Source organism: Uranotaenia lowii, unplaced genomic scaffold, assembly GCF_029784155.1.
Source record: "Uranotaenia lowii strain MFRU-FL unplaced genomic scaffold, ASM2978415v1 HiC_scaffold_23, whole genome shotgun sequence".
NCBI lineage: Eukaryota > Metazoa > Arthropoda > Insecta > Diptera > Culicidae > Uranotaenia > Uranotaenia lowii.
Window position 1 is genome coordinate 152132 of NW_026598124.1, and position 12953 is coordinate 165084.

The 12953-nt window shown below is 40.6% G+C and overlaps 1 protein-coding gene across 2 annotated transcripts; it reads right to left on the reverse strand.

Annotated features, from left to right (window-relative positions):
- Positions 1 to 839: 839 nt before the first annotated feature.
- Positions 840 to 12414, reverse strand: LOC129759647 (NF-kappa-B inhibitor cactus-like). 2 transcript variants are annotated; one of them, XM_055757154.1, is made up of 5 exons: positions 10738 to 12414; positions 9221 to 9519; positions 3171 to 3259; positions 2783 to 3031; positions 840 to 1556 (listed from the first exon to the last, which is right to left on the reverse strand). In XM_055757154.1, the coding sequence occupies exons 1-5, from the start codon at positions 11196 to 11198 to the stop codon at positions 1485 to 1487; spliced, it is 1170 nt and encodes a 389-aa protein (XP_055613129.1). In that variant the 5' UTR covers positions 11199 to 12414; the 3' UTR covers positions 840 to 1484. The 2 variants fall into 2 exon arrangements, with proteins under 2 accessions (XP_055613129.1, XP_055613130.1); XM_055757155.1 differs by lacking the exon at positions 840 to 1556 and adding an exon at positions 1664 to 2251 and having other exon boundaries at positions 10738 to 12409.
- Between the last annotated feature and the right edge of the window lie 539 nt (positions 12415 to 12953).

Here is a 12953-nt window from a genome sequence, read left to right on the forward strand (position 1 = left end):
ACAAAATGTAACGAATTTGAATGTTGAACGAATGTTACCATTTGGACAACCGTTTTCGATTAACGTTGAGTAACTTTACGAATATTTAAAAAGATACATACTTACTAATAAAATTTACTCACCTTAAACCACATTCGACCGCATCCGTTTCTATTTTGAAATGATTTTTTCGACTGATCGCACGATGTATGTTGTTTGGCAAGAGATTGCCCGACCTTACCATTGAATTTGTTTGAACTTATTGTTCGGATAGTGCGTTGAAAAACGAAATTTTAGTTCAGGTTACTCTGGGAGATTTTCAATACTGGCATCCACAACATGCTGTTAATATCGAAAAAAATGAGAAAAGGAAACAATAAGTCAATTGATGAAAGAACTTTAGAAAATCCATCACTAACAACAAAAAATTCTTCAGAAACATTGAAATATCAAACATGTTTCTAACTACTACATAAAAATGGAATACAGAAATGACATTTTTAAGCACAGAAATCTAACAAATTAATCACAAATCTAACTACGAACACATTTTTTTCTCTATATTTTGTGTATTGTTGATTCAGTTTGTCTAGGAGTAGGATAAAACGTTTAAAATGCTTATCTGGATTGTATTAAATTCAATTTTTTCCGATTAAATTCTGAGTCCAAAGTTTTTATGCTTGAGTACCTACTTATTTAGAAACATTTATACAAGCCAAGATGATTGAGATAGTTTGATACTTCTTTTCTGTACGATTTTTTCTAGTGATTGACATTTTCCATAGAGAGTAAAGAACAATTTAATGGACATTTCTTTCAGAAAATGAAACGAAGCGGAGCCAAAAATAACTCATTATGAATATTGTTCAAGTATGTATATTTGTATAAACAATAAATGTATCTTCCATTTATCTTGAATTTATTTTACCAACGCAGTTGATGAGCCATGAACGAATTTCGAAACATTGATTTTTTTCGCTAGTTTGTTCTACGCTTGTGTACAAAGGTTTTTCCTATTGGTGTTTCTATGTTAAAAGAATTTAAAATTTGAAGCAATAGAAACGATACATTATTGATCAATGAACAGGCCGGGATGAGTTAAAATGTGATGGTACACTAACAGGTACATAGAATTTTATGTACACAAAATTTCTACACGAGGGTTACTGAACGGGGAAAATTTTAAAATTTGATGTAGATATGGTTTATTTCCAGACTGTTTGTTACTGTCACAAGAGAAGCTTAAAAAGGGTTGTTCTACATTTATGTTTTGGCAAGGAATTTAAATGTTTTTCGGTTTAATGGTGGGAAAATCGCCTATTCTAAACATTTAACAGTGAGATACAGAGCACACTGCCACGTTTGTTTGGATCGTTTTTTTTTGTTTAAATAAAGTTAAACCATCAAGTCGGTAGATATTTTGTTTAAAGGGAATAAAATAATTGTTAAGTTACTTTTTGAGTAAAAACTTTCTCAAAAGAGGAATAATTAGTTTTTCGTTTTGCCTAAGCAACGTTGATGGTTGAGAGGCCAGGAAATTGGCTACCAAAGACATTGGATCCGTAAAACGATGGAATCTTTGAACGAGAAAAAGAAAAGAAAGGAAACAAAGGGACAGGTTAGTTTCGGCACAAAATATTTCCAAACATAAAATGAATCGTTTAAGAGAAAACACAGACACAGATTTTAAGCGTACAATTAGTTGATTTTTTTTTATTACACAATATTTACAGGTGAGAGTTATGTCCTAACATAGAACCTTAGAGATTAGAATGGTTTAGTACTTATAAACATAAATAATTTCCTATTTATTGAGACTATTTGTATTTGAACATGATTGAATTCAGTTCAAAAATTCAATCTTACGAGCTAGGTGAACTTAGTGCACAAATTTTCTTTGCTAGGATAAGCTCTCGTAAGTCTTTTCACTCTTAAAAAACTAGTCAACAAAGGGTTGTGGGTTATTTTTTATCATTTCTCATTTTTCGCCAGAACGATGGGAACCTTCACCACGAGCTGGTAAACAGCGCCGTCTCGCACCCCTCGACGAGCGTGCTGTTCGTGGTTCCACTGATGCCCGGATACCGGGGATCCCGAACGTCGAGGGGCCGGAATAACACACACGTAGACGGGTAGACAAACACATACACAGTAGGACTTGCTATTGCTAACGTATGTGAACCTGTTGTTGTTTGTTCTGACTTGTATTGTTTGTTTAATTGAAGGGGGACACGAAGAACACGACACATATTTTTTTTGGAAGAAGTTTTTACTGAAGAAAAGAGAGAAGAAGAAAAAAAAACCAAGCGTTAGTTCAATTTTGCTCAACAGTTAACCTTGCCGCGTGAGGTTAATCTTAGTAGTTCTAAAGAATTTGGCAATGGGTAACTTTTTTTTTCAATACTGATAAAGTTGATTTCAAAGAAGAAAAAAAATAATGGAAGAGCTATTAAGCGTTGAATCAATTTGCCGTTCTAAGAAGTGATTGGGTTATCTCGTCTAACTGATATGACATTATGAGTAACACACATCTTGCAGTATGTAAGTATAACATTCGAAACTTGAGACACCTCGTTGAGTGTTCTCACCTATTTTACGATTCAATTCGCAACCTTTCTTGCATAGGAGTCGTTCAGTCAAACTTCAAACTGATTCTAATGAACTTGTATAGATACCAAAGATGAGAAGTTTTACCAATAGAGATATTAATGGAAACCACACCAATTAGAAGCCATTAAACGATTCATTTTACACACGCCAGAAGAACTTTCGGCGCATTCGTTGCTTTGGAACGGCAAATTACCTTTTCGTCTTCCTCGCTGTCGTCGCTATCCTCATAGTCGCTCTCCGGTGGAGTTAGTGGCTCGGCTCCGCGGCTTCTTAGCCTGCTCAGTAAGGTCTGGTTGTGGGCGGCCAGCTGGTAGGCCGTAAGCCCGGCATAGGTCGTCTGCTCCAGCCGCAGCTTGGGGCACTCTTCGAGCAGAAACTGTACCAGCTTCTCGTCGAGACGGTCGATGGCGATGTGCAGGGGGGTGTAGCCCGCTGTGCCTTCCTGTTGTTTTGAAAAGTTTGGAAAAAAATTAAGATCGGTTAGCAATTTGGAAAGAAACAAAGTCTTTTTGGTTGTAAACAAGTGAAATCGCCTCGACAGCTTTAATTAGCTTTCGGGACAAACTAGGACTGACGCCTACCTTTGAGTTAATATCGGCTCCAGCATTGATGAGCAACCGCAGCATGTCGATGTCTGAAGCTTCGGCGGCAATGTGGACACATCGTTTGCCTGTAATGGAACAGAGAAGAAAAAAACATAATAAGTACAAAGTGATAAAAGTAAACGTTAGCAATCTAGATTCGAAATATTGGGGATGTACGTGCATGAAAACCACGCGAAAGAATAAATTTAAGAAAAAAAAACAGCGAATTTACTGATACGGTCCAGAGTTTGGTCAGATACGGTGCTCCACATATGGTAGAACCGGTTTTGCGTGATTTTGGACAAGCCCACAACCCACTAACAATGCCAGGCGGCTAGCCAAAGTCAATATTATATCTTATCGTTAGGAGCCAAGCCAATGCCATCCGACTGCCTCGTGTCGTCTCTAATGAGTCTCTCTCTCTAGATCGAGAAAATATGGAGAGTAAATACCATCAAGTTGCTGCCAAAACGGGTTTTTGAGATTTAGTTTTAATTAGCGAAAACATTTCCTCAGCTTACAGAAAGTCAATAATGATCAGCAACACACATCTTCGAAGTGTTTGTCACGCGTCGAACCGCTGAGATGAAATTTTAAGGAAAAAAAAGCCAACCGGTGCAAAACACTTCAGAGTTCGCTCTTCTAACAAAAGCGCCGGACCAGGTGAAGCAACGCGGGCGGTTGAGTAGAGTAGAAAAAAACGCGTGAAAACCCTCTGGAATTCCCAGACCGCGTTGTTGTGTACAAACCGGCCCACAGCTGTCGTTCACGTGTAGCTTTGCCTGCAAGAAGCATGGGGATTGCCGAAGCTGATGATCACAACCGGGGGCTACGTGCTTCCCGTCGTTGTGGTAATTGAATGCCGGTCGGGTCACTTCAAATGTTGTCCAAGGATACCCAGAGCACGGACAGAAGAGAGTCTTTGTACTTTGTACCCCTTTCTGAGGAGGGGGAACTGTTAAGTACCCCAACTGCTATAAGATTGTTAACAAGGCTTATGATTAATCGGGGCTGTTCGATTATCGTGAAGCTGATTACGACGGCGACTGCCTCATTTGGGTGTTTCAGATTTTTACGCGGAACTCTGTTGCCAACTCAATGTACTGTTGGGGAATATCCCCAAATTCATCATCATCCACGATGTCCAATTGGGTTTGTGGATTACGCTGTCGCAAAAGAATGTTTCAGATGTTGTGTTGTTCGGCTGTTCAAAAATGGTAGCACGATGATTGGTGAGTTAGACCACTGACCGATCTCGCAATTTGGACGGACGACAGACGAAAGCGATTGGCTTGGGATGCCTCTCGAGATGTAGAGTTTATATTTAACACATTAAGAGAAGGAAAATTCACTCGGAAACGAGGTTGAAAATTCTGGCTTCACATCCAAGATTGACTCAACCGAGAAATGCATATGGGCGAGAGACTTAAGCCGGTCTGCGAACTGTCGAGATTTAACGATCCGAGTCTAAAAGGAATCCTACACTAGAAAAATTATTTTTTCCGCGTTCGACCGATCGAGAGTGCGGTTGAGCAAAAACTTGGGAATGAATATTTATAAAGTCGTTTGGGTGCGTTCCTCCGTCGGGGCAGTTTGTATGCATATTTATAATCCACTCTGCTATTTATAATACGGCTTCTCGGTTAAAATTGACCAGACTTTGCTTTGAGATGTTGCCTGTTTTGTTAAACTAAGATTTTTCCCAATCAAACTTAATAGAAATTTGAAAATTTTCTTTTAATAAAAAGCATTCAAATTAAATACCAAAGAACATAAAACAGATAGAAGTCTATCATAACAAAACATTTACTTATCGCAATCATCGCTGGCAATAAAAAAAACTGTGCCTTTCAATTTATCCGGTGTACTTTCCCTGTACTCGAGAGGTCTCCTCAGCAAGCGACAGTAAACAATACATCACGGAGATTCCGGATGTTCGTACACATGCATGCATTGTACAAGTGATCGCCTCCTGAATGAATGACCTAATGCCTTGTGATTTGCACATATCTACTGGGATAATCTATATATGGAGAAAAAAAACTGTCCAGTACAGGACAGTGGAAGGAATGAGAAACGAAAAAACCCATTCATTCATCGTACCTAATAAAGTTAATTATATCGAGGTCCGGCCCTAATTAATGAATGGATCATCCGGGATCAGCCTTTGAAGAGGTTTTATAAATTGGGATCAGTTGATCGTATGTGAAAAATAGTTCGAAATGCCAACTTGACTAATTCCGTTACAAGTAAAGCTGGTTGAAGCGTCATGAATGTTCTAATAATTATCTCATAACGTCCTCTATTATTTAAAAAAAACAGGAATCCGGGGATTCTCACTACGCTTGAAGCGTGCCAAGTGAAACTTGATGAATTCTACTAAACAATCTAGCTCAAGCACTTGTCGAAAGAATTTTTTTTTCTAAACTTACAATTCCTTCATTTGAAACGAATGATTTCCTTTTAATTACCTACATTCAAGAAATTGTTCAAATTCCGCAAAATGTTTACTCCAGAAAAAAAACCTTACAAACAATGAGATTACTGTGACCTAGCCCGGTCGGAGCGTTTCGGTGGGACTTCCCCAAGGTCGTCAGTTTCTATTGAACTCCTCGTTGCGCCGCGCAACACCTGAACTGAAGGGTGACGCAATTAGGGCGATAATGGCGCGAAAGAAGCCGTTTGAAGTGATGCACGGAGTAGTGTGTAAAGACCATATGAGCAGCTAATGACTAGGGAAAACCACCTCTGCCGCCAATTAGGTTCGTTGTCTCGGCGCTGCTGATATGGCAGACGACGACAGGTGATAACAGGAGAAGCGTTAGTGTCTTCGTTTGAATTTTGAGACTGGTGATGAGGAAAGTGTTTCGCGATTGCGTGGGGACATAAGAAGGTTATAACTTATCAGAGGGACTTCACCTCTATCGATTTATCTTTCTGATCAAAGTCATTGAGTTTCAAGTATTTATGGAAACACGATCAATATAGAACACCTCTGGTTTTCCCATCTGTTATTGATTGGCGTTGGAGAAAAGTCTCCAACAAATATAAATAGGTATACTAAATGTGGTATCGTTGGTTGATTCCTTCCCCCATACAAGGGGGTGAAACCCGATTTCAGAGACGAACGGTGGTAATCAAAACAAAAATAGCAAACGATTCTACACCACACATAGCATAGCACGCGGATTGTAGCATACAGTCAAATCCAAAACTGTGTGAGCACACCCTTACGATGACGTTCTCCAACAACTTTTCGATACTCAGCCAACGGTTAAGGCAAAGGCTATGACTGTGTATACCTACATTCATCAATAAATGACTGCCGCCGTGTTTTTCCTCAATGATCGCAATGATGACGATGATAGTGTTGGTATTTGAATGGGGTGGTCTTGACGTTTTGGGGCGGACTGGCAAGGGGACTGACAACAAAGCTGGTTTTGGGTAGATGGGAACGTGAACGACGAGAAAGAGAGCAAACTGGGGAAAACCCAAACTCAACAATAATAGCGGACACGAGAAGCAGCAATGTCGTCGTTCGTTGCTTTCGATGTGAACGAAGCACGACGAATACTGCTGCACAGTGTGGAGCGTAAGTTTGCAATTAGATCTTTAGATAAAAATAGGAAATCTACTAAATGTCATCCTAATCTCAACATCAAATCTAATTACAAACGTGTATAAATGACGTTTAACTAGGTTCATCTGAATGAATAATTCCCTCGAGCTGTTTCAAACAATCGCCATACGACTGTAGCGAGCTACCATGAGGTTTTATTATCGTGATTTACTAAACGGTATCACGGCATAAGTTCCCTGAATTGAACGGGGGAGACGACAAATTAAAATCGATAACCTGCCCTACAACGACATCGGCACCGACGAAACTACCCCCCTGACCAAAAAGCAGGGATCGACCAGGTCGAGGTCGAAGAAAATGGGGGCTAGTGTCTGTAAACGAACCCCGCAATAACAGCAACAATAAACGCCGGTAAGACGTGAGGAGATGTACTGGCAGGCTGGCTGGCTGGCTGGCTGGGGATGGAATATTGGAAAAGCCCCAGGTTCATGTGACCTCGTTCGCGTACCGCTTCTGCCACTGCTGGAGAAGAGGTGGAAATGCTATTTTAAGCCATCACCGTTATTGGTTGGGAAAAGCCAAAACCATTTTTCGTCATCCATCCATCGACATGAACCGCAAGACGTTTTACATAAGTAAAACCATGCGAAAGTTTGTACGCCGCTCTCTGATCGATTCAGGGTGGTTACTTTAGTCTCTGGATGCATTACCATTCATCGCACGGTGCTGTTGCAGTTTTTTTTGCAGCGCCTACTATCCGGGTGGATGGATTTTTCCCAATCGCAGTATGCGGTTTAACCGGACGTTCGAGAGTGTTTTGCTCTGTTTTGACAATGCGCGTGCGACGACGCGACCAGCGATAGATGGATGTGTATGATTCACATGACTTTGTCATTGTCGAGCGAATTCGAAACCGGGGGCTTCCTTGCGGTTATCCCCAAAACGGATGCGTTTGTCATAACAAGCTTTTTCCAGCGAAAAGAAAGCAGACCGGCAGATATTGGAAACCGTTGTGAAGTTCAATGATCGGCACAAATCTACGAAAGCAAGGCCTACTGGGGCAGTGCTCGTCGAAAAAGCAGAAAACGATTTTTTTATGACCAATTTGAATTAAATAGGTATTGAATGAACAACTGTATTAATCTATTTATTTTGTTTGCCTTTTTGTAGATAAAACAAAATCATTATTCGTTCATTTAAATTTGATTGACAGCCCCAAATAACGGCCAATATGGATTGCGAATGAAAATCAACCTATTTCCCACCTAACTCCAAGATAAATTTATCTCTCTCATGAGAAAACAAGATCGTTTGAAATTTGTAGAAAAATTCTTTCCCGCACATCCCCCCGCCGCTCAAGACTTTCCAATGTTTTCATCAACGCGCGCCAGGCTAATTTTGAAAAGCAAAACCTGGCTGGGAAAACCTAAAATTATCGCACAATTTCGGTCGTCTTCGTTTGGTTCATTTTTTTCCCCTGTCTCTCATCGTTCCCAAAATTGTGCAAATATTCCAACGCAGGTTATTTTTTCCCAGCACCCCGAATCAGAAATAACTCGCCCAAATCATCAGCATCTGCTTTGGGGTTTTTCGAGTTGTACATATTTTTGCCGCTGTTTGGCTTGGGTCACGTTTCTTTTATTTCCATCACCAACGAAAGCCAGGAAAAACCAGCCCCAACGAGCGACCGATTCAATGCGGGAAAATGTTGATGTAATGAATACCGAAAACGCTATGCATAGTAATAATATTCAACGGCATCATCGTCATCACCATCATCGTCGTCAGCAAAATTTGAGTTTTCTTTAGCGAAGCCAAGCTCCAACAGCAGCCGCGTTGGAGAAGTGTTTGGCGATGGTGATGGGAGATCCGAAAGGTTTCGGTGAAAGCCGGGAGACAGTTTGGGTTTTTTTGACCAACTGGTGCTATTTTTAATCACTGCGCTTGGTGCGGTGGGAACCCGAGAATATGACCATAAAAAGCCCTGTTTCGATTCATTCACTCGAGCGTCATCTCCGTCGTTCTGCAACAAATTACGCGGTGATGTGATTTCCGAAGGATGATTGTCTCTTACCATAACAGATGAGTTATATTTGAAAGACCGATTGACGATTGACCGGGTAGAAGGTAGTATTGTTTTATAAAGGTGCCCCCAGATCATTGAAGCTACTGCTAAAGGTAAAGCGCAGGAGCAAAAAAAAAAAAAATATAACGTTGATCGCGCAGATGAGATCACTTGCTCACACGATCGGGCGTCATGCGAAATTATGTTTTTTCCCAAGGCTTCCCGTTTGTTTCCTGCCGAAGCGCGCGGTCGGTTGAGAAATAGACACAAAGGTTCATTGAAATCTGGACCCGTTTGGGTTTTGCCAGCTTGGGAAATTCCATGCAATCCAGCCGGTTAGTGACGGTACGTCGGAGAAATGATTTTTAAACAAAAAATTAAGATTTCTTTTGATAAACTTACCATTATAGTTCCACTCTTCCAAGTTGTTGTTAAGGGGTTCCAGCAGTTCGTACGCGCATTCAAGTCGATGGTACAGACAGGCCAGATGGAGCGGCGTGTTTCCTTCGTCGTCACGAACTGGTATGGCACCAGACTGGACCAATAGTCGCACAACATTTTTCTGACCGCTGAGCACTGCCAGGTGCAACGGTGTTCGGCCCATATCATTCTGGATGTTCAACCAGCTAGGCTTGAGTGCGACCTGGACCAGCAGTTTCACCACTTCGGTGGCTTCACGGAGTACAGCCAAGTGCAAGTAGCTGGAAAACAGAACAGAAAACGATTCGAAATTTTTAGACTTTTAAAGTCGAACGACGAAAACAACAATCTAATCTACTTCATTTTTCAGTTAACTTTGAATACCACAAAACTTCGGCCACCTTTCGAAAACGAAATAAGGTGACAATATAAATAACGATAGGTTGTTTTATTATTGCTGGGTGGTTTTCACGCGCCGGCGTCAACGAGGTGTTCTACAAACTTGTTTGAGCAATTCTCGAGAGATTGACGGCACTAAGTGGAGATCATTCATGTCTATATGACAAAACGCGCCAAATGCCAACACAACAAACAGGATATGATAATACCCGGTTTACTGGTTTAAAGCATTTCTTAGCTATCTACCACCCCCATCCAGGTGTTGCGGAGTTGAATCGGAAAGATACTACTCACTGGTCTCTACTGAGAATTCGATGGAAGTTTCTCGGTAAAAATAACAGAAATCGTTTGCTTGCTTTCACAGGGGGATCAAGAATTTCCAACGATGACTAACGACGACGATTAGAAGTCGCAAACAACGTCATCCACGTGGCTTGGTGATTTGTTGTTATGATCATTCGGAGGAGGAAAGTTTTTTTTTGTTTTCGAATAGCAAGCTTATCAAAAACTGATTTTCAAACGTTCTCTACGGGGAAGTTTCTAGGTCTTTTCGACATGGAGTTCAAACGCGCTAGCCTGGATTTGGATTTTTTTTTTAAATTGATTTGGGTCATTTTTTCCTACAGAATTCAACTGAATGTATATGAAACCGATTTTTTTTTCGTTTTTTGCTATAAAATTACAAAATTCAAGGAGACTTTCTAGCTTTTTGTTAACGAGACATAGCGAATAACGAAAAAATAGATGGAAACTACTAATTCACGAGAGTAAAATATCATAGAATAGGTATGTTGTGTCAGATCAAAGTTACAAATTTCATTTTAGTTAAAATACAAGCTCGATTCTAGATAATATAGCCTACTGCGACCACTACGCGTTATCTCTACGTGCTGTCATGTTTACCAAAGATCAATACAATGGCAATGGGACGGGAAGTTTTAAGTTTAGAATCGTTATCAGAGAGACCTCGTAACTTTTCTTGTTCACTGAGGTAAAACCCAGCATTATCGCAACCAATATATTCAGTTACGAATTCCCAGAAAAATCCCCATGGTAATCAATTAGGAAAGTTTTTATAAACAATTTAAAAATATACTTACGTATCGCCGAACTTGTTCTGGAGGTAGTAAGTTTCGGGCTTCACGGGCTGGGCGTACGAGGATACGTTCATCTTGGCGAAGTAGGCGGCCAAATCGTTCATAGGTTTCACCCGCATGGCTGATTCCGACTGTTGACTGGAGTCCAAATCGACTCCGGAGTCCAAGGTATGCGAGTCGTCCTCGAGGACCGGTGCTAGGATTGTTTGTTGGGGTTTGTCCTGCTGCGAGTGGTGAAACCTCTGCTCTACAGGACGTTCCTCCGGAATATCCACGGACGAAGACGAGGTGAACTCACACGAACTGAGACACTGACCGGACAGATAACCGGAATCTACGGCGCCGCTGTCGGAGGCGAATTTGTTACCACCGTCCAGATCCTTCTGCGGGTGTCCTTCGTGGGCTGGAATAGAACGTGGGTAGGTGAAACCTCCGGCTGTGGTTCCTCCCTTGGCAGGATTCATCTTTTCTTATCCAGGGACTCTTGGAAAACTTTTTAGGAATTGATCTCTTCTATGGGTGCTGATTTTCCACTTTCTGGGGTAACACGCTTTTGTCCAAGCTGACTTTTGGTGGCAAGTGTTTTGGCTATAGAACTTCACTACAATGGTCGCTGGCTGGACCGATTATTTTTAGCCCTAGGCACACACATCCAACGCAACAATTTAAATCTACACACACGCGTCTGTCGATAGATAATTTTTTTTCCCTTAATCCAGCAAGTGCGCTAGGGTACACTTAGGTCTTATTACAAGATGGCGCAATCGATAAACTTCAATCTGCTATCACTATGTTAATGAACGTATCGATCTTGCGAATCGATCACTGTCTCCAATGCATTGTTGCATACACAATTCAGTGATTAAAGTTTATTTGCACGTTTTTAGATATTAAACGAAACCAACAGCGAGCTGCACAATTATAGTATGGAAAAATCCGACTTGTTCGAGGCATTTAACTCGAGCGAAAGGAAAATACAAGTGATGAGAACCCGAATTTCAGTCCGTGTCCGTACCTTGGAGAAACAGGTCTTGGTTTTAACTTGAGACTTGAAAGTATCGCACCACTACGTACACGTCGACGTCACCAAACGAGCGATCGCGCAATTACCTCACAAAATTGTATAGAAATTCGCGTAGACTCGAGAGAATCACTAGCAAATAATCGAGCTAGCTAAGTGTATAGAGTAGGTACTATATAGGAGAGGCCTGGGCGTAGTACTAGTAACAAGTACACACAACTACTCAGTAGTTTTATAACAGTAATAATAATCCAGACCGAGAACCGAAACGTTGTTTGCTTCCTACTCGTGGGGCAGCTCAAATCAAACTAAACTGTTGATTCCGAGCGCTCGCAAATGAAGACTGCATCATGAGCTGAGCAAAGCATGATTCGAGTCAAGCAAACGAGCAAGCAGCACACTATCGCCGTAAGTGTGTTTGTGCTTGTTTGGGTGGAAATTTCGATCCACCGTTGTTTACCACCTTACGGGAAATTGACGAGGAATCCCATATACCCCGCAACCAACAACAACGGTTACGGAATCCGCACATGTTGTTGGATTGGGTTTCGCAAGTTGTCAAAAAAAAAACAACTGTGTGGGAAAAACAAAACTACACCAGAGGATAGCAAGTTTTGCAATTCCGGTGTCCAGAAATGTTTGGTGCTTTGCACACAAGCCTAATCTTTAATGTGATAATTTCTAATGATTATCACTACATAAATGCAATAAACAAACAATTAAATCGCTTGATGAAACAGTTCTGTATCACACCATAGAACATTTCCATAATTTAGCACCCCTGAAGCTTGTGGCTTGAGTGTGCTAGAATATTAGCTCTTTGAGAAATGAATATTTAAAACTGCAATTCACATTCACTACTTATAAAACACAAACTTAATATTCCATTTTTAACGGTTAAAACCTAATATTTGCACAAAACACAAGCTAACATTTTTATCAGGTTTGCCCTCCTCAGCTGGTAAATATTTCGAAACTCACTCCAGGCGTACGTGAGTGACCTGGAGGCTTGAGGAAACTCAACAGTGATGCGTTTCGAAAATATCTATATTTAGAAACTTTCAGTTTCTTTTTCAAAAGTTTATTGAATTTAATTTTTTTTTTAGAATCAATCAGTCGGTGAAAAAGTTGTGTTTGTGTAAATCAGTGGTATTTCATAATAACTAATATGACAAGAATTACAGAAGAGAATTAGAAA